Below are 21,750 nucleotides of genomic sequence, written 5' to 3'. Positions count from 1 at the left end.
GACTCCTGCCAGCTACCACTCCTTCCTGGTTTCTTATGGTATCTTCTCCCTGGACCTGTTTTCCTTTAAAGGGAGGTTTGTGGTCTGGAGACAGAAATGTATTTGCTATGAGCTATGTATATTAGGGGTGTCTTGTGTGGGGGTTCCAAGTGATGTGGTAAATGCAGTTGTATACTTAGATACTGTTTGTGTACGTACAGAATGGGGACTCTGTTGGGTAGATACGTGGAGGCTGAGAGTGGGTTACATTTATGAGTTTGTACTTGGGTGTTTTTATGTATACATCTCTGAAGCCTGTGGGTGCTGTGTGCATACACACTGGGTCTGTGTGCTTTTGGTGTGGTGTGAATGCTCATGTATGTACCCTTGGCTGTAGTTTGTGTATGTACATGGAAGCTGTGTATATTGAGTTCGTTCCCCAGAACTATGGGTGTATGTCTGGGCTGGGGAGAGTGGGCATTGTATGTGTGTGCAGGGATCATGTGCAGTCTGGGTGCCTTTGCATCTTCAGGGCCCATATGCTTTCAGGCTTTATTTCACTTCCTCTTCCATCACACTAGGCTCTGCCAAGGCTGAGACTGACAAACGTCAGAGTACAGGGTCCGGACAGGGACCAGTGTCTGTAGTGGATGAGCACCAGGACAATGTCTTCTTTCCCAGTGGGCGAGCGCCTCACCTGGAAGAGCTGCACACGCAGGCCCAGGAGGGGCTCCGCTCCCTACAGCACCAAGGTAACCCCTGGCTTCTCCCTCCAGTGCTACTGTCAGCACCTGAGGTCAGGAACCTAGGCCAACACACCCTCCTGGTATCTTCTAGAAAAGCAGAAACTGAACAAAGGTAGCTGGGACCATGGAGACACCCAGAGCATCCAGGTGAGCTCTGCTGCCCAGCTGAATCCCATTCCTCCCTCAATTCTTTGACCTCTGGCAAGTATGGCTTTGGACCTTTCTGGTTTGTTTCCTTCCTATATTTCAAAGGACTAGACTAAATGACCCCTCAGGGCTAGTTCAGGCTTGCTGCAGCTAATGCCTGCTCAGTGCTGTGTGATGCTGGGGAAATCTGAGTGAATGTTCCAGTGGGAAGTCCTGAGAAGGCAGCCCTCAGGCCAGGGTCTGACTCCTCTCCTTCCAACAGTCCTCCCGGGCAGGGCCAGATGAAGACAGCATCTCCTTCTGTAGCCAGACCACATCCTACACAGCTGAGAGCTCCACTGCAGACGATGCTCTCTCCATCCGCTCGGAGATGATCCAGCGCAAAGGTGTCTGCTCTCTGGCTGGGATTCTTGGGCAGGGGAGAGGGGTGGTGGGCCCATCATATCCCAGCACTCGCAGCTTCCCTTTTTACTCCTTTTTTTTTTTTTCCAGTACTGAGGTTTGAACTCCTCTTCTTCCTCCTAATCCAGAGTTCTCCATGACTCTGTGATCCAATGATTGCAGGAGACAGTAACCTGGAGTCTTCTTGGAGATTCATGTGCACATTAACTGTAAAACAGTTAAGAGTTGGGAAACCTCAGCTGGATGCCCGTGACTCACACCTGTAGTTGTAGCAAATTGGGGCAGAGATCGGGAGGATTGCAGTTCAAGGCCAGCGTAGGCAAATAGTTCATAAGACCCAATCTCCAAAATAACCACAGCAAAATGGACTGGAGGAGTGGCTCAAGTGGTAGAATGCCTGCTTTGCAAGAGCAAAGCCCTGAGTTCAAACCCCAGTCCCACCAAAAAAAAAAAAAAAAAAGTTGGGAAACCTGGATTTGCAGCTGCTTAGCTCCTGTGTGACCATGGGCAAACCCCGTGCTTCTGTTTGGTCTGTAAAAACCAAAGGATAAGCACACGTACCTACTGGAATGAATGCTAAGTGTTTATAGCACGCTGACATAACGAGGGGTCCACTAAATAATAACAAGCATGTACTCACTGGAAACGATCATTTACTTAGTAGCAGAACTTCCAGAAGTCTTACAGAAGCCTCTAGCTTTGCCCACACCTACTTGATTGTGGAAGTCTTTTGTTTTTATTTTTATGGAAATCTTTTTGCCCCGAGTTCTTACTAGTATTTTACCAAAGTACTGTTCTGTGGAAGTTGCCTTGTTCTTCTAATGGGTTTTCTTCCCCTGGACTGACCCTCAGGTTCCACCTTCCGACCCCATGACTCATTTCCCAAATCCTCTGGAAAGTCAGGGCGCCGGCGGCGGGAGCGGCGGAGCACAGTGCTGGGGCTGCCGCATCATGTGCAGAAGGAACTCGGTGAGCCCTGGCAGGCTGGTGGTGGTGGACGGGAAGCCTGGGTCAGCTCACCTCTACTGACCCCATCTCCTTGTTCATTCCAGGCTTGCGGAGTGAGCGTGAGGCACCAAGTACTCCTCGGCCTCCTGGCCCACGGGATGCTGTCCGCATCCCCACTGTGGATGGCTGCCCTGCCAGTTTGGCATTAGGGACGGGGGCCCGAGTGTCCCTGCAGGCACTAGAGGCAGAGGCTGGGCCTGATACAGAAACCATTCTGCAGCGCCACATCGACCGTGTCTATCGGGATGACACCCTCATTGGCAGGTCCACAGGGGCCCGGCCCCCACCATTGATCCGGCCCATGTCACTAGCAGTGCCTGGACTGACAGGAGGGGCAGGGCCACCAGAGCCCCTTAGCCCAGCCATGTCTATCTCACCCCAAGCCACCTACTTGTCAAAGCTGATCCCACATGCTGTGTTGCCACCCACAGTGGACGTGGTGGCCCTGGGCCGTAGCAGCCTGCGCACACTGAGCCGCTGCAGTCTACACTCGGCTAGTCCAGCCTCTGTTCGCTCGCTGGGCCGCTTCTCCTCACCCTTGAGTCCACGGCCCCGCAGTCGCCATCCTTCTTCCTCCAGTGACACCTGGAGCCACTCTCAATCCTCTGAGACCATCGTGTCTGATGGTTCTACCCTCTCCTCTAAGGGGGGTTCTGAGGGACAGCCAGAGGGCTCTGTGGCTAGCAATAACGTGGTGCCCCTTCCCCAAGGGGGCAGCGGGAGGGGCTCCCCCAGTGGGGGAAGCACTGCTGAGGCGTCAGACACAGTCAGCATTCGGAGTAGTGGGCAGTCGTCTGGCCGGAGTGTGTCCTTACGGAAGTTGAAACGGCCTCCACCCCCTCCCCGCCGGACCTACTCCCTCCATCAACGGGGCTCAACAGCACCTGATGGGCCCTTAGGGTTGCCACCCAAGCCTGAGCGGAGGCAGCAGCCACAGCTGCCCCGGCCACCCACCACAGGAGGATCAGAAGGGATGGGAGCAGCACCCTGCCCACCAACCTCTACAGGCTGGGCATCTGGCTTGTCTCCAAGTGGCTCCCGACGCCCTCCACGGTCCCCAGAACGGACACTATCACCCTCCAGTGGATACTCAAGCCAAAGTGGTACCCCGACCCTCCCTCCCAAGGGTCTCGCAGGTGCTCCTCCTTCCCCTGGCAAGGCCCAACCCCCTAAACCAGAGCGGGTTACATCCCTTCGATCTCCTGGAGCCTCTGTCTCCTCTTCCCTCACGTCTCTGTGTTCTTCTTCCTCTGACCCTACCCCTTCAGACCGCTCTGGCCCACACATGTCAACCCCTTTGGTTGACAGGTTTGTCATACCTCCTCATCCTAAGGTGCCTGCCCCCTTCTCCCCACCTCCCTCAAAGCCCAAGAGCCCTAACCAAGCTGCCCCTGCTCTGGTTCCTGGGATCATCTCTACCACTGATACCAGCCCTGAAGCCCCTCCCACTCCTCAGACATCCCTGACCCCACCCCAGGAGTCTCCTGTTGTCTCCAAAGACCAGTCACCCCCACCTTCCCCACCTCCGTCTTATCATCCACCCCCACCACCTAGCAAGAAATCAGAGGTAGTTGAGGCCCCATCTGTCCCAGATACTGCAGAGGAGCCCCTTCCAGATCCCAGCTGGCCCCCGCCCCCACCCCCTGCCCCTGAGGAGCAGGACCTGTCCATGGCCGACTTTCCCCCACCTGAGGAGGCCTTTTTTGTGGCTAGCCTTGATCCTTCAGAGCCCAGTAATGCCCTGGCTGCTGCTCAGAGCCAGCCCCAGGGTACCCCAGCCCTTCCTCCAGATCCACCAGCCCCTCCTCCAGCCATTTCTAGCCCTGAGCTTCTGGCCAAGCTTTCTTCCAAGGAGCCTGTGGGCTGCGGCAAGAGTAGTGGAGCTCCCAGAGAGGATGCCGGTGTGCCCTTGGTCACACCCTCGCTCCTGCAGATGGTGCGGCTACGTTCTGTGGGTGCTCCCACCGGGGTTCCAACCCCAGCACCAGGGCCATCAGTCCCCCAGAAGCCGCTGCGAAGGGCCCTGTCAGGGCGGGCAAGCCCTGTGCCTGCCCCCTTATCTGGGCTCCATGCTGCTGTCCGGCTCAAGGCCTCCGGCCTGGCTGCCGGTGAGAGCCTTGGGAGCGCCCAGCCCAATGGACCCCCTGAAGCAGAGCCAAGGTCTCCCCAGTCCACTGCCTCCACAGCCAGCTTTATCTTCTCCAAGGGCACCAAGAAACTGCAGCTCGAGCGGCCTGTATCCCCTGAAGCCCAGGCTGACCTGCAGCGGAGTCTGGTGGCTGAACTTCGGAGCATCTCAGAGCAGCGGCCACCCCAGACCCAGAAGCCTAAGGCTCCCCCACCTGTGGCTCGCAAGCCGTCTGGAGGAGTCCCCCCACCCTCTCCCAGTTTTCCTCGGGCTGAGTCTCTTCCTGCTCCTTCCACCAATGGGCTCCCACATACTGAGGACAGGACTAAGGGGGAGCTGGCGAAGAATGGAGGTGTGCAGCTGGCTGGCACAGAGAAGATGGGTACCCCCAGCTCAGGTACAGTGGGCAGTGATGAGTGTGGGTTTCATTGGCTATGGTGGGAAATAAGCATGTGAAGTCCTACCATTGGGATCTGTAAAACTGTTCTGGTCTTAGAATGCCTGGGACAAATGTACTGTCACCCTTGATGAGCTACCATGGAGGGGAGGGCAGGGCAGGGACAGAGGGCTAGGGAGAGAGGGCTGGATGGCTTTGGTGTCAGATCTACTGAGTACATTGCAGTTTTGCCACATTACCTCCCTTCTCAGCTATTTTGTGAAGTGAAGCACTGACACATGCATTGGAGAGTCCCAGTAGAGTCCAGCTCAGTGCTGCTGGTGGGGTGTCATTAAAGTGATAATATGTCTTGGGCTTAGTGTCAGAATCAAGCTGGGATGCCCCTTGAAGTGTCTTTTTTCCCCCTCCACAGACCCACAGAGAGAGCTGGTGTGACCACCACTCACTGGCACTGCTGACCCATCCAGGAATACAATCTCTCAGGGACCTGAGCAGCTCCAAGGACGAAAGGAAACAGCAGACACAACCTATGAGAGGATGCCTGCAGCCTTAACCTCCACAACCTTTGACGTTTATGCAAGCCTGGTGTTGCCCGTCCTCCAAGTCACCCAGCTCTCATGCCTTTTCCTAAGAGGATTTGCCTCCAGTAGCTGCTGTCTCAGCCTTGGCCTTAGCCTCATCTTGAAGGAGGTAGCTGGTGGGAGTGGGTGGCTGTGCCCCTGCTGGCTGAGGCCACAGAGGTGGCAGCAGAACACTTGAGTTTATTTTGTTTCATTTCCAAATCATGCACATAACTGTAGTCCAGAATCTAAGCACTTTTACAAAGTGGTCACATATTCATTCTCCAGGGCTCCTGAAACCACATTTCAAGGGCCTGTTTACATGGTGGCTGCATCAGTCCTTGCCTCCCCCAATCCAGTTTGCTCCTTTTCTTAGTTCTTGGAGATGGGCAAGTCACTCCCACAGGCTTCCCCAGGCTGGGGGCAGGAGTGGGGCTGTGGAATTCCAAAGCACAAAAGGTACAGTGGAGGCTAGCTTTCCTGTGCCTCAACTTACCATCGACCACCCTCCTGCCTTCCAGTTCTGCCAGGTGCTCCGTGTGGGGGACAAGAAGTGGGAGACTGCCAGGACCCAAGTAGGTGGGAGGAAGAACAACCAGAGGGGAGGTCCCTAGGCACGCCTAGTCCTCAGAAAAAAAACAAAAAAAACCCCCTCAGACCAGAGTGGGGAACTTCTCAGGGGGCCCTTGGCATGCTGAGCATCTGCCCCTTCTTTGGATTGGCTTGGGGTAGATGGGCACAACTTCAGAGGCAGGAGCCCAAGGTCTGTGCCCCTTTCAGCTTGGCAGGGAGCAATGAGGGAGTGGGAGGAGGGTGAGTCTGGCATTGAATCCAGATCTGGTCCTTAGGCTTCTTTCTCTGTCCTTTCTCTTTATTCTTTGGTGCAAGTCCTTTGTGCAGCTGCCTTTGATGTGGGTGGTTCCACTGGGGGGAGCTGACATAGAGTGGCAAGAATGGGAAGCCAAAGGTGCACTTTACTTCAGACTCTTCCCTAGTCAATGAGGGAACATCCACTGCTCCTGGGGAGCAGGCTGGATGGTTGTCTTCAATGTCAGTCTCTGCTACTGGCCTCTTCAGGAATTTCGGTGACCTTTCTGTTTTCAGCCTGTACCACCTATCTAGGTAAAGTGGCTTCCTTATCTATTGTGGCTGCACAGGGCTGGCCCCAGAACTCCCCTCCACAGCAGTATGGCAGCCACCCAGGGCCACTTCTTGATTTTCTTTCAACAGTGACTTTTTTTGAGTCTAGCAAGGAACCTTGCTTTTAGCTTCTCCACTACCAAGAATAATGACATGCTACTCCCTGCCACTAACAACCTGGTAAGAGCTTGGGACATAGGGTGCTGGGTGTAGTGGTGTAGGCCTGTAACCTCAGTACTTGGGAGGCTGAGGCAGGAGGATCTTGAGTTCTAGGCCAGCCTGCACTACATAATGAGATCCTGTCTCAAGCAAAACAAAAAATAGAGCTGGGGACCTAACTGGTATGTGTGAAAACCAAGTCTCCCCTGATCCTCACTGGGGCTTCTTCATCTAATCACTATCTTTTCCCTGTGGCTACAAGCCAACATCCTTCCCTTGGCCCACGGGTGGAGGGGAGTGAGCTGCTGTGGAGAGAACTGGGGAAGGAAGACAATCGATAGGCTTTGTCCTGACCCAGGCCCTGTGGTAACCTCAAAGCTCCTGTGGCAGAAGGCAGCCTGACTTCTGTCCGTCCCTCCTGCCCCTCTGATTTTAGTTATCCTCAGTTAGGATGTTCTGTGCTTGTTTCCCCATCAGGTTGGCCAGTGTACAAAGGAGAAGGGTGAATCTGGAAGAGGCAACCCCTCTTTGTCCTCTGGGCTAAATGAGCTTGACTTTGTGCAAATGGAGAGACCAAAAGCCTCTGATTTTTAATTTACGTACAAATGTTAAAAGATAGAAATATATATATATAACACATATATATATATATATATATAAATTTCTGAGTCTTTGGTATGTCTATACAATCCATTCCCTCTGCCCTGAAGCTTGAGTGAGACACATGAAAAAAACTGTGTTTCATTTAAAGGTATTAATTAATAAATGATTGAAACTTAGCTGTGACTGCTGTTTCCTCCTGTCCCTCACCATGTTAAATGGGTCATATGTGGACAACGAGTAGTAAGTTAGTAATAGTGGGATATGTAGTAGTAAGATTTGAGGAGAGCACACGTCATACAATAATGTGAAAACAATCACCAAGCTAAAGAAACACAAAAGGACCTGGCTGCTGCTTCATGGGGAACGGCCTGGGCAGTGATCTACATTTAGAAGGACCTAAAGCTGGGCCTCTTCTCTTTACTTAGTACTGCCAAAGGGAAAGCCAGCTTTTCCCCCATTCATCCCATTACAGGGCCAAAACTGCAAGCTAAAGCAACCCCAGGATGGGTAAGGAGTGCAGCAGCTGCCTTCCACTTGAGCTCTCCCCTGAGATGGTCCAGTTCTCAAATAATTTTATTTGAATATGATAATGATGGTTAGTGATCCAATTGAGATGCCTTATGGAGAAGTACCCCACCCTCTCTGAAGAAACCATCACACTGTGCCATTCCATTCCACCGGCTGCTAACTACACACAGCTGGTTTAGGGAGTGCCCAACCTAGCTGGATCAAGGGAAATTCCAGGAGCCCTGGGGCAGACACTCCGCCCCCACCCCTCTGCCTGCCGTGGAAAGCCTCAGGGTAGGCAGGCTTTGAGAAAGCTGCCAACCTTTGGTAGCTTAGCTTGGTAGACCACTAGGTTCTCTGTTTTCCCTTCTCTTCCTTTTAAATCCCACAATTTCCTGTTGGGGAGAAGCCGTAATTAGCCCAGTGCAGGCACTACATCCAGCTAGAGGCACAGCTGCTGGGATAACTCCAAGAAAACCTGGTAACCAGGGTTTTTCCAATTACAAGGATTGTGGCATAAATTTCTTCTGAGTTATACTGAAACCAGACTTCTCAAGTCAGCTGCCAAGGCGAGAAGGTTGAACTGAGTTCCCTGCTGTTACCCAGCCTTCTTACTCCTCCAGGGGAGGGTGTCAAGTCTCTCACTATAGTCAGATAACAGTGATCCCAAATTGTAGATAAGTGAGCTCTTCCTTAGCAAGTTCTGCCTTAATAAGAGTTCCAGACCTGCTCCTTCAGAGTCCTGAGGGATGGGCAAATGGGTAGCGGAAGGAGCTGACTTGAGGAGACAGCAGATGATTCCGGAGGGTGGGCTGGCTAGCCAATGTTACCCCCCTTCAGTGATTTACAGGAGATGTGCCCCAGCTTGGTTGTAAAGTCTGTTTGCTTCCACTGTGCAATGCACTCTTCAGAAATCTTAAAGTCGGCCTAGACAAGATAGACAAAAAAATTATTGTTATGGTGGTGGAACCATGAGAAAACTCTTGTGGGCTGATGGAGTGGCTCAAGGGGTAGAGAGCCTACCTAGCAAACATGAGGCCCTGAGTTCAAACCAGAACTGCAAAGACAAACAAAAACTCTTGTACTACTATTAGTGTAACCTGGCTCAATTTTTCTAAAGAGAGCAGTTTGCCAAAGGCCTCAAGTTCCTGTCTGTTCACAAACATGTTTAGAGATTTAGTTTAGGAAAATAATCATGGCACTGGTGGAGTGGCTTAAGTGATAGAATGCCTTCCTAGCAAGCACAAAGCTATGAGTTCAACTCTCAGTACTGCCAAAAAAAACAAAAAAACAAAAAAACATGAATAAATACAAAGACCACCATAGCAATACCCCCAACCCCCAACCACCCTTTTTTGCTAAGGATCAAACCCAGGGCCTTGGGACGCTGGGCAAGGCCTTTACCACTACCCAGCCTATCATAGCATTCTAATAGTGAAAAACTGAGAACCCCAATGTTTAGTAAGGTTCTAACTAAATTACGATAACTACTATAGAGTACAGTGTGATCTGCCTCACTACTTAAGGTAGGGAAAAGTTTTCAGGCATAAAGTAAAATTTAAAAAGCAGAGTAACATTTAGTATGAATCAAGCTATATTATCTCTTTGTATAGCAAAAAACAAGAAGGAAATACTTCCTAATTTTTTTTTTTTTGCCCTTTTAGACATTTTCTACAAAGAAAACATTTTATAGCTAGAAGGAAGTGATGCATAAAGCCTACAAAACCAGAAAGGAAAACATTTGCTACATGCAGAAGGGTAGAGGAAGGGAAGACATTCTCTCTCTAAATGCTTTCTGAAGCACATCTGATTGAGGAAATAGGTATTAACTAGAAAATGTCACATATGAATGTTAGTTCCAAGGAGGACCATTTTTTGCTATGTTCATTGATGTTGCACAGTGCCTGACACATATATTACGGACCTCATATGTGTTGAATGAATGAATGAATGAATAAATTCACTGATCACTGAAGCAGGTCATATGTGAGCCAGTGTTTAGAAGGCAAGAAGAGAATGAATGCTCTGAGTTCAAGATGGGAAGAAAGCACCCTAGTTGGGTTTTGATTCTGGTTCCATCACTTTATTTTTTTGCCGTGGTGGTAGGAGATCCAATCCGGAGCCTTGTACTGCACTGAGCTACACCCCTAAACCCTAGTCTCACCACTTCTGGTGACCTTGTGTACCTTTGGCAAGGATCCTGGCAGGTGAAATGGGGATAATCTCCATTTGCTACTGACACAGACTGAAGATCAAATGAAGAAGTGTCTGAAGTCCCTCAGTCGCTCAGTGTGTCAATGCTCATACATGAAGGGTCCTTCTGACTCCTTCATGGCCCTCACATTTGGGGAGGTCAATGAAGGAAGAGGAGCTCAGATGCAGGAAGTCCCAACTGGGAAACAGACAGCTTCAGATTCAGTAACTGAGCAGGTTGGGAACAGAGACCAGGCAGCCCAAGCAAGAGGGGGTGAGGGAGGGGGAGATAGGGGACAACAGTGTTTTACCTGCAATTTCTCAAAGACTTTCTTCTTGGGCTTGAGCTCCTCATCTGGTTGGCCCTTCTCGTAGCCCTTCACAAACACTCGTTCACCAGGAGCTGAGCCTGAAGGAGGGTCCAGAGGTTCAACCTGGCGGCTTACTCCTTCTCTGGGAAGATACGCAGGATAAGGAAAGGTGAGGCTATGATGGTTTCCAACAGTTGTGGAGGCCAAAGCAATCTGGGCTTTTGCACAGGAATCCTAATGGGATTTAGGATATCCTCAGTTCCATGGACCAGGAGGTCCTCGTTGCTTTACCTCATTTAGACATCACAAAGCTTTACTAACTGGGCCTCTACTGAATTCCTATGTCTGGAAAGATACTAAAGTCTGGGTTTCTAGGGGAAGAAGTGTGAAATAACCTAGCAAGGACTTAACAGCCATTCAGAACGGGATTTGAATCATGGCTCCAACTCTTACTAGTATTGAGATTGGGCATGTATATACCTCCATTTTTATTTTAAGAAAATTATCTTTAGGTAAAGCTACATCCATAATACTTGTACAATAACTCCTTCAGGCTTCATCATTTGGCATCAATGAGAAAGAGGCACATTTTCTTAGGGCTTCCATCTGGCATATGATGATATGAGCCAACTCCCTACTCTTGTTGGCCTCCCCAGGTCCTGGCCCCACCCCAAGTCTCCACTCACCTAGAAGCACAGAGCAGCATGCCTTGGGACTCTACTCCTCTCATCTTCTGGGGTTTCAGATTGCACAGCACCACCACCAGTCTGTCCTGTAGTTCCTCCTTGGGCACAAATTGCACTAGGCCGCTCACCACAGTTCGTGGTTCAGCTTCTCCCACATCAATCTTCTCTATGTATAGGCTGTCTGCATCTGGGTGCTGCCAGTAAGGGATGTCAGGTTGGAGAGTATCACAGTGGAGTAGATCAGAGGCCTGGTGAACTGTCACCAGAAAGGGGCATCTGCATCTTACAGAGCCCCCTGGAGGAATCCCCTAGAGTTAACTATTTCTAAATCCCATATGGCAGCTAGAATGTACCTTCAAAGCCTGTTCTTCTATTCTCCAAGAGGCTAGATTTGAGGAAATAAACCTATTTGTGGGAGACTCTAACAGAGGTTAAATGGTCTGGAAAAGTGGAGGCTACCATGACAGCCCACATACTGTAACACCAGGTCCCAGGTGACTGGGAGATGGGAGTGGACCATCTGAGGCAGAAGCATAAGCAGCCTCTTCAAAAGAGTCTATATAGTGGTTTGGGATGGTTAATTCAATACAGTGAAAAGTAAATCAGTGCTTGGGGTGTGGGGTGTGGGAGGAGGTCCAGAGTAATGGTCCCTGGCCAGTGGTTACATGACCTCTTTGGGAAAAAGGAAGTCCATCTCCCTCCACCACTGTCTGGGGGCAAAGTGGCTGATCAAAGAACTGCAGCTAGTCCAGGCAAACTGGTACAGACCAGGTAAGTCCACTAGACTGGACTTAATGGATAGTCACGTTCCCTCTTACTAACTTCTGCTTCTCACTCTGAGTTCCTGGCTGTGTTTCATGAGGTCCAAAGGCAGTGATGGCTAGGGAAAGCCTGATGCCTGGAATTAGATATCTGGGTTCTGACTTGAAACATGACCTTAGGGATGTTAATTCCCCTGTCCAGGCTAGGTTTCCTCCAGATGGAAACATACAAACCTCGACCCCTGTCTGCCTCTCTGGAACATGGTGAAAAATAAGTACCTTCTCCACACTGATGATTTTCCCTACGCGGATATCCAGCCGGGATGGGATGACCTCCTCTGGTTCTGAATTCTTGGCAGGGCCTCTGGCAATGGGCTCTGGGAATGAGGAGAACACCATGAAGTCAGGACTCTCCTCTTCCCCAGGTCACTGCTGATCCCACCATTGGGATAGAACATTGAGATTAGGTAGGATTTAGTGGAGAATCTCTAAAACACACACTGAGTTATACTTCTTTAAAATTGGGTTGGCAACCTTTCAAAGGTGACATGCCAGATTTTCATCTAGTCTCTCCCTCCATTCTTAGGGTAGAGTAGAAGGGACTGTAGTAGCTTTGCCACCTGTGGGTGTTTCTACTCATACAATCCACATAGAATTTACTGAGTCTTTTCTGGGAGGTATTATGCCAATACCTCAAGCATCATGGATAAATGGGTGAGCAACTAAGATCTGGACAGAACACACAGATGGAAACTGGGAGAATCTAAAGATGAGCTCCTCGAAGAAGTCCTGCAGGCTCTGCCTGAGCAGCTGTGAACACAGCATTGCCATGTGTACTAACTGGGGATATCACTCTCCTACCCAAGAGGCAGATTTAGTGAACACAGGCTAGAAGGATCTCACACCAGCATCTTTAGCAGTGCTGGTGCAGCAGGATGTAACCACCTCATAGTATCAACCCAACCAAATCAAGGAGTCAATGGGATAAGACGTTCCTGCACTTCAATTTCTGGGCCCTCAATTGAAGACAGATGTATTTCTGAGGCCCACTGACAGGCTCTTCCTCTGATGCTGTCACCGGCTCCCTCCCTGACTCACCCTTCCCATTCCCAGCTGGCCTTACTCTGCTTGGAGGGATCTGGGTAGGCAGCACTGGCCAGCTTCTTCAGGGCAGGGGTATTAAACTTTTCCCGAATGGGATCCAGCAACTTGTTCAGGGCAACTTCAACAGAATTCTTTAGGTCTCCAGGGTGTACAATCTGCAGAAGAGAAGAAGACCTGGTAAGTTTAAGACCGGAACAGGGCACTGAAATGCACTAAGAACATACATAAAGGATTCAGGGAATATTTTCTCAGCAGTCTTCATCCTCCTGACAATCTTGTGAGATGGGTAGAGCAGAGGAGGGAAAATAGATTCACAAAGGCTAACTAACTTGTCGGAAATCCAGCTTTTTTTTTTTGGTGGGACCAGGATTTGAACTCCGGGCTTCATGGGCTCTACCACTTGGGCCAATCTGCCAGACTTTTTTTGTGTTGGGTATTTCTGAGATTTTTCCCTGGGCTGGCCTTGAACTGTAATCCCCCTGATCTGTGCCTCCCAAGGGTTTAGGATTACAGATGTGATCCACTGGCACCTGGCCTTTTTTTTTTTTCTTTTTTTCTTTTTTGAGAAGGGGTCTTGTCATATAGTCAAACTTACAATCCTCCTGCCTTAACCTCCTGAATGCTGGGTTTGTAGATGTGTACCCCCATACCCAGCTTGAAATCTAGATCATTTGACTTTGAATTCCATACTAACTTGAGGGATTCCACTTCTTCTTCTTCTTCTTTTTTTTTTGGGTGGTACTGAGGCTTCAACTCAGGGCCTCATGTTTGCTAGGCAGGCACTCTACAGCTTGAGCCACTCCACCAGTCCCTAACATGAAGGCTTTAAGAGGCTGAATGTAAAAGTTAGTCTAACTCTTCTAGCCTTTTTATTTATGCTTGCAGTACAGCATAAAGCAAGCGCTACTCACAGGCAGAAGGGCATTCGCATAGATAACTCAAGGGCTGAAGGCTGAGAAGAAAGGATAAGGACAGGCCTGGATTAGACTTCCAGTTAGCTGTGTGACCCCAAAGCTACACATTTAACCCTCCTAAGTTTTGACTTTTTGTTTTGTTTTGTTTTAAAGGAACTAGGTATTGAATCCCAGGGTCTCAATATCCTTAGTCCAGTTTTGACTTCTTTATTTTTGGCCATATTAGGGACTGAACTCGGGGCCTGGTGCTTGCGAGGCAGGTGCTGTACCACGTGAGCCATGCCCACAGCCCTGTTTGCTTTGGTTATTTTTAAGATAGGGTCTCAAGTTTTTATGCCTGGGTCAGCATGGACCACAATAGCCATCCATCCCATGTGGCTGGGATAACAGGTGTGTGCCACCACACCTAGCTTGTTGGCTGAGATGGGGTCTCTAACCTTTTGCCTGAGCTGATCCCTCTGATCCCCACCTCTCAAGTAGGTGGAATTTATAAGCGTGAACCACCATGCCTGGTTGGGCTTCTTTATTTACAAAAATGAAGGTGATAATTGCTATTATCTTGGAGCAAGAATGAGTATTGAGTCATACAGCGTGGTGAAAATGGTGAGCATTATTGGTACACGGTAGTACAGGATTAGCATCCCTAATCCAGAAAGCTGAAATCACAAATGCTCCAAGTCTGAATACCAACATGACAACACGAGGAAAATTCCACCTGTGACCTTGTGTTATAGGTTGCAGTGAAAACGCAGGCACACTAAAAAATATTGTATGAAATTACCTTCAGGCTATGCATATAAACTGTGTATGAAGCACAATTAAATTTCGTGTTCGGACATGGGTCTCATCTTCAAGATATCTCATTAAGCCACTCTGCCAGCCTCCAAAATTCTACCTTTTTATAACTAATTCTGTCCCCAGATGATCTAGACATTCTGAGAGGACATCCCTTACATATGAATATCTTTAATACAATAGTGCCAACATTTTTTTTCTGGTATTTCTTCATTTCCTTGGGAATATTTAATTTTTGCCAAATAAAAGCCTTAGGCCTACTGCTGTCCCATGTGGTAGTCATTAGACTGGCGTGGCTATTTAAATATAAATGGAAAGCCAGCGCCTTGGTTACACTAGCCACAGTGTAAGTACTCAACAGCCACATATGACCACTGGCTTCTGCCTCAGGCAGTGCAGAAAGAACAAACCCATCACCACAGCAAGTGCTGTGGCCTTACTTGGCTGCAGAATTTTTTCTTCTATTCCTTCTCAGTATTCCCACAATGGACTGCTTATGGGATGAGGAGTACAAGGTGGGTTCTGTGGCCTGCTTCTGACAAGAGAGAACGGTTTCAGAGCAATGGTAGTAACACATCCCAAAATGGGTAATATAGGCTTCAAAACCTCAGAGGTCACTAGGTCTTTTCCTCCAGCTGCTGCTCAAACCCATATGCAACAGTGCCTCCAGCCGCTGCCTACACACCTACAGGGAAGGGATTACAAGGTCAAGAGAGGCAGTGCATGAGGTCATTAGAAGTTCCTGGGCTGGAGGCCTGGCTCAAGCCAGTAGAGTGCTTGCTTGCAAATGTATGAGCTCTGAGTTCAAACCCCAGTACTTGCCATTAAAAAAAAAAAAAAAAAATCCTCATGGCTGGGTATTGGTGGCTCACCCCTAGCTACTTGAGAGGCTGAGATCAAAAGGATGGCAGTTTGAGGCCAGCCCAGGCAAATAGTTTGTGATAGCCCCAATTTCAAAATAACCAGAGCAAAATGGACTGGAGGTGTGGCTCAAATGGTAGAATGCCTATTTTGCAAGTATGAAGCCCAGAGTTCAAACCTGTCACACCAAAAAAGTTCCTCCTGATGCTGAACCTAAACATGCTTCCTGTGGTCCCCACCTGTAGTCCTGCTTTAGTCCTCTGGGACCATAAGAAGAAACCTAGCCCCTTGCCCATGGGAGTCCATCTTATATTTGATGATGGAACAGTTAGCTGCTTCCTAGCTAAGTATCAGTTCTTTCAACTGTGTCTTGTGACATGGTTTTTAGTCTACTCCATGTCATGAAATATCCTTCCTTTCCCAACTAACAGGATACAGGTTGTCAAGTGCAGGGGTAACTGCCCAACCCCAATGCACTCAGAAAAGGGGAGAACAAAGTGAGTCACCTCCCTGGTTCTGGACTCTGCATTTCTGATGACTTGGCCCAGTATTCCATGCTAACATTTCTAATAGCCCATCAAATTTCTGATTCAGCCTAAGATTACAGATATCCAAACTCTTATTCACTCCTTACATACTATCACTACATATTCTCTTTGTGATCTGGCCTTGCCTATCTCCCCAACAATGCCCAATCTCACCTCTTAGACTCTAGTCAGACCTAACCACATGTGATTCCTTACACACCCTATTTCACCCTACTGTCTTTCCACAATTAATTCTCTCACAGACTTCTTCATGAACGCCTCTTCCTGAAGCTAAGTAGCACTCAGATATTGTCCTATTTTATGTGTGGATCATGTATAGTCATCCCTTGGTATCCACTGGAAACTGGTTCCAGGACCCTACCCCTGCCCATGTATACCAGAAGCTACAGATGCTCAAGTCTCTTCTATAAACTGGCATAGTGTTGCCCAGAACTTACATGTCCTCCTGTGTACTTTACAAACCTCTAGATTATTTTTAATGTCTAGTAAAATATAAATGCTACACAATTAGTTATTGTACTTCATTGTTTATGGGATAATCAGAAGAAAAAATAGTCGTGTTGGAACAGATTTTGCTCAACAGTTGCTTGAACCCACTGGTATGGAACCTGTAGATATGGAGGATGATCTTTTATTTCACTATGTCCAGTCTTTTGGAGAAAAGGACTCACAATATTAGTTTTGTGCTATTTGCCAATCAAATTTGTGAACCACCTGAATTCTCATCTAATCATTAAAATACACAGCCCCAGACAGTATTTAAGACAGAGCTCTGTGGCATATAACTACAAACCTAGTAGACAAAGAGGAAGAGAGAGGGTTGAAAGTTTGGTTTGTCTCTAGGATTACCTGATCAGCAAAGTCCTTTTCAAGGTCCAGATAAGCAGTATAGGCTTTGTTTCCACCCCATTTCTCATCTCGAAGGATCACAAACTCTGTAAGAAGATTCATGTCAACAAACTCAGGGAATACAGCAGAGTCAGCATTTCTAGCCCACATCCTTAGGAAGCAGGGTCATGGCTTAGAATTCTTTGGTACTCCTCTAGTTCAACATGTCTACCTCCATCTCTTCCCTCCCTCCTTCGCCCTCCCTCCTTTTCTTTCCTTTCCATCCTTTCTTCCTCTCTTCCCTCCCTTCCTTCCTTTTGTGGTACAGTAGATTGAACCCAGGTTATCACACATGCTAGGCAAGTGCCCCTAACCTTTTTGTTTTAATTTAATTTAATTTAATTCTTGGCAGTACTGGGGCTTGAACTCAGCCCCTCGAGCTTGCTAGGCAATGCACTCTACTACTTGAACCACTCTACCAGCTCTTTTTTGTATTGTCCATTTTCGAGATAGGGTCTCAAAAACTATTTGCCTGGGTTGACTTTGAACCACCATCCTCCTGATCTCTGCCTTCTGAGTAGCTAGGATTATAGACAGGAGTGAGCCATCAGTGTCCAGCTTTATTTTGTTTTTGAGAAAAGATCTTGACAAATTGCCTAGGTTGGTTTCAAATTATTGATCATCTTGCCTCTACCTCCTGATTGCTCCACCCTCACTTCTGACACCCCTGTCTACCCTTATATTCCCTAGAAATTTGTCTGGTAATGAGCACATGGACAACCAAAGGATATCCCAGGTTGTTCACACATTAACATATAAGCAAGCTGGTGGCTCAAACCTGTAATCCTAGCTATTTGGGAGGCTAGGATCAGTAGGATCATGATTCAAGGGCAGCCTAGGCAAATTGTTTGAGATACCTCATCTCCAAAATAACCAAAAGCATAGGGTGGCCGCATTGCAAGTGTGAAGCCCTGAGTTCAAACCGCAGTCCCACCAATAAATAAATAAATAAGTAAATTTAATATATAAGCAATCAGAGAAGAATTTCAGGGCAGTCAGTCCGTGGAGGAAGAACCTGGGTCAAATCAGAAGCAGGAGGTTTGCTCTTCCAGCCTGGTTGCTGAGAACAAAATAGGAAATGTCTTACCAGACTTGAGGGGAAAGAGGACATACTTGATGAAGGACAGAACCCCATTGTTCTCAATGTTGCCTGGTTCACAGAAGGCCTTCTTCAATTTTTTCTTCACATCTTCCCTCCGATCGAGGAGATCAATCTTGGATTCCTAGAAGTCATGGGGGGAAGAGACCTCTTGTGGTTAAAAATGAGAACATGCTCAACTAATCTGTTCCATTAAAGAAAAAAAAAAAGAAAAAAAGAAAAAGAAAAGAAAAGAAAAAAAGCCTGGTGTGGTAGTACATGCCTATAATTCCAACACTAAGGAGGCCAAGGCCAGTCTGGACTACATAGCAAGACTCTGTCTCAAAAACCCAAGGGTAGAGAAGATGTTCAGTGGCAGAGCACTTGACTAGCATATGCAAGGCCCTAGGATCAATTCCCAGCAACACACACACACACACACACACACACACACACACACACACACACACACTATTTAACATTAAATAACTGTAACACAAGCAGAATTAATAAGTGTGAAGAATAACTTAGAATGTTGACACTCAGCATATTAAAATTTTCTGTGTTCTTCCCAGGCCTTGTTTACAGCATACAGAATTGTTATAAATTTGAAATTAGACAATGACTGTCTTGTTTTTTCCCTTGAGATCATGTTTTAAGCACTTCTCTTGAGTATCTTGTTTTCATTTATAATTTTTATACTGTATTATATTTCTAGCTATTCATGACAGCTTGACTTAATAATTTTCAAATTGTTAGATTATATCCTAATTTTTTACAAATTATATATAATGCTACATCTTCGCAGAGCTTTTCTGTCCTCTCTAGGACTGTTTCTGTAAATTACCTAAAATTCTAAGTTCAAAATTATCTTCCAGGGCTGGGGGCATGTATCAGCCTCACAAGAGGAACTGAGTTCAAACCCCACTACAGCCAAAAACCAAAACCAACCAGTCAACCAACAAAAAAACCTATTTTCACAAAAGACATTATTGACATTGTCATTAGCAACATGTGAGGATATCTGTCTCATAGAAATCACCAACACCAGCTTTCAGGGTATGAAAGTTTGTCTCACAGAATTGCGCTGGAAACTTAATTCCCAAAGTCCTGTTAGTGGTATTTGGAGGTGGACCTGTGGGAGGTGATGGTGTCATGAGGGCAGAGCAGATTAAACCATTCATAGGTTAATAATAATTAATGCATCATCAAGGGAGTATCTTTGTTATAAAAGCGAACACTCTCTGGCATGCTTGCTCTGTCTTACCATATGATACAATGTGATATCCTTGGGTTATACAGAGACCTCATCAAATGAGGCCCCTTGGCCTTAGACTTCCCAGCCTCCAGAATTTTGGAGAATGAAAGAAATTAATTTATTTTCTTTATAAATTTACCAGTCTCGGGTATTCTGTTACACCAACAGAAAATGGACTAAGATGCTAGGTATTATAGATTATCTAGTCACTTTCCCTTTTTTAGTAATAGGTTTTGTTTCTTGTTTTGGAGTGAATTTATAGTCATTTGAATTCAGTAGTTAGCAAATTTTAGTTTACATATGACTGCACATTAATCACCTGGGGTACTTTAAGAAAGTGTAAATTACTAGGCTCCATTGAAACTTGAGGGATCAAAGTTCTTAGCCTGGGGGTATAGCTCAGTGGTAGAGCATTTGCCTAGCATGCATGAGCACAAGGCCCTGGATTTGATGCCAGAACATCTTCCCTCACCCCCCCCACCCCAAAATAAAACAAATTTGCCAAGTGAGTATGATACACAGTACTGTTTGGGAACTGTTGCTAGACTTACTTTCTAGTGTTTTTTTTTTTTTTTTTTTTTGTGGTACCAGGGCTTAAACATGGGGCCTTCACCTTGAGCCACTATAACAGCCCTATTTTTGTGAAGGGTTTTTTTTGAGATAGGGTTTCCTGAACTATTATTGCCCAGGCTGGCTCTGCTGAACTGCGATCCTCCTGATCTCTGCCTCCTGAGTAGCTAGGATCAAAGGTGTGAGCCACAGGTGCCCAGCTGCTTTCTAGTTTAAGATATGCCAAGTATCAGACCGGGAGTGTGGCTGAAGTAGTAGATTGCTTGCCTAGGAAGTGGGAGGCCCTAAATTCAATCTCCAGTACCACTGATGGCCACCCCCCAAAAAAAGATGTGACAGTTGTCACTTAGGATAAATGGCATATTTTGTAAGAGGAATAGCTTACTTCATGGAACTTGTTTTTTTTTTGGTGGCATTGGGTTTTGAACTCAGGGCCTCACACTTGCTAGGCAGGCGCTTTTACTGCCTGAGTCACTCCACCAGTCCTTTTTTGTGATGGATTTATTCAAGATAGGGTTTCGTGAACTATTTGCTTGGTACTGGTTTTGAACCATGATCCTCCTGATCTCTGCCTCCTGAGTAGCTAGGATTATAGGTGCAGTGTGAGCCGCCGGCACCTGGCATTCATGAAACATTTTAATGTGAGTGAAAAAGAAAATGGAATCAATGTACAGTAGACCCTTGATATCTTGTGGGTATATAGCTCCAAGGAGACCACTGTTGAGGATAAACTGAGACTGCTCAGGATGCATAGAATTCAGTACTATACTGAGAATGCTTGATTCATTTTTCCCATAATGCCTCCCAACTCCCACTAAAGACAGGCTGCTTTTCAACAAATCTAAAATTTTTATTTTATAGCTTAAATTAAGCACTTTATATGCCCCTTTTGGCTTGGGAGGAATATCATAATGTTTACCTTGGTTTTTGGGCATTATTTGCTTTTTGGGAGGCATATTTTCACAAAATTAAGTGCAGGGAAATACTCAGCATATCACATTATTTAAACACAACTGATGGTAATGCAGGACTGACTGAGAACTTCTCTGTATTAACTGAACTGTATATGTGCATGCAGGAATTCCAAAATTTTGCTTTTGGTCTGTCTTCCCTCATTTTGACCACACTTGGTCAAAACTGTGTACAATAAATTGCAAATAAGGCAGGCTTACTGTATTCCATTAAATATGATAACAGTATATATAAATATATTTACCAATCTGTGATTAAACTGCAAGAAGTCAAACTTAAAGAACTAAATGAGTACCTAAATGTGACTTTAATCAGAATCATCTAGCAGGGGTTGGGATGAAACTCAGTGGTAGAGTGCTTATATGCATGACATACTGGGTTTGTTCCCCAGCACAAAAATTACTGAGTAGGATTCAGAAGAAGGTACATATTCCTAGGTTCCTCCCAGAATGACTATGAGACTCTATAAGGACAGAGTCCATGGCCTTGATCCTTCTGGCTCAGCCTCCCAAATGCTGGGATTACAGACATACACCACCATGCCTGGAGCAATAAGGATGAATTTTATCACAATTTTGTGAATGAAGAAAAAACTTTTGCCTGTGGTTTGGTCAATAACAGTAAGAACAGTCATCATTATAACTGGATCCCATCAGGACTGCTTCTGGGTCCTTTGGTACTCAAGAATAACTGGGTGACTTAAGGCCCCTTAAAACCCAAACATTTGGGCATTCCGGTTAGCCAGATTACTGTTCTTTTGAGCCCTCTACCTGCGCATCTTCTGCTGAAGATTTCTACATTAAGGAAATGGTTGGCAACATACCTCTTCTGAAGAGCTCATTTTGCTCCCAGTTAATCCCGGGACCATTGGATTCATCAGATGGATCCGTTTTGAGTAGCCAAGTGCAGGGAGGTACTGAGACATTAGAAAGAAACACACAAACATAGATATTAGTATAAATTCTTCCTCAGTGCCCTGGTCTTGCCTAATGAGGCCAATAACTTAATAGTATAACACATTCCTTCTTATAGTTT

General features: G+C 46.9%; 2 protein-coding genes across 6 annotated transcripts in view; one reads left to right on the top strand and one right to left on the bottom strand.

Annotated features, from left to right (window-relative positions):
* Nhsl3 (NHS like 3) overlaps positions 1 to 7,445 on the top strand; it is a 28,737-nt gene extending 21,292 nt beyond the window's left edge. For 3 of the 5 annotated variants that reach the window (XM_020173973.2, XM_074080659.1, XM_074080662.1), the window contains exons 2-7: positions 561 to 731; positions 817 to 872; positions 1,135 to 1,258; positions 2,127 to 2,243; positions 2,327 to 4,807; positions 5,220 to 7,445. In XM_020173973.2, coding sequence (XP_020029562.2) covers positions 561 to 731; positions 817 to 872; positions 1,135 to 1,258; positions 2,127 to 2,243; positions 2,327 to 4,807; positions 5,220 to 5,242 — 2,972 coding nt within the window. In that variant the 3' untranslated portion in view covers positions 5,243 to 7,445. Of the gene's footprint in view, positions 1 to 560; positions 732 to 755; positions 873 to 1,134; positions 1,259 to 2,126; positions 2,244 to 2,326; positions 4,808 to 5,219 lie in introns of all 5 variants that reach the window. The other 2 variants (XM_074080660.1, XM_074080661.1) reach the window with 1 other exon arrangement.
* Positions 7,446 to 7,824: 379 nt separating this feature from the next.
* Yars1 (tyrosyl-tRNA synthetase 1) overlaps positions 7,825 to 21,750 on the bottom strand; it is a 29,617-nt gene continuing 15,691 nt past the window's right edge. Inside the window, exons 6-13 of the mRNA XM_020173974.2 lie at positions 21,539 to 21,631; positions 17,925 to 18,060; positions 16,799 to 16,884; positions 12,851 to 12,986; positions 12,007 to 12,104; positions 10,967 to 11,160; positions 10,281 to 10,422; positions 7,825 to 8,703 (exon numbers count right to left, since the gene is read on the bottom strand). Coding sequence (XP_020029563.1) covers positions 8,593 to 8,703; positions 10,281 to 10,422; positions 10,967 to 11,160; positions 12,007 to 12,104; positions 12,851 to 12,986; positions 16,799 to 16,884; positions 17,925 to 18,060; positions 21,539 to 21,631 — 996 coding nt within the window. The 3' untranslated portion in view covers positions 7,825 to 8,592. The remainder of the gene's footprint in view (positions 8,704 to 10,280; positions 10,423 to 10,966; positions 11,161 to 12,006; positions 12,105 to 12,850; positions 12,987 to 16,798; positions 16,885 to 17,924; positions 18,061 to 21,538; positions 21,632 to 21,750) is intronic.

Source organism: Castor canadensis, chromosome 7, assembly GCF_047511655.1.
Source record: "Castor canadensis chromosome 7, mCasCan1.hap1v2, whole genome shotgun sequence".
Lineage (NCBI taxonomy): Eukaryota > Metazoa > Chordata > Mammalia > Rodentia > Castoridae > Castor > Castor canadensis.
This window is presented reverse-complemented; position numbering and strand designations above follow the sequence as displayed.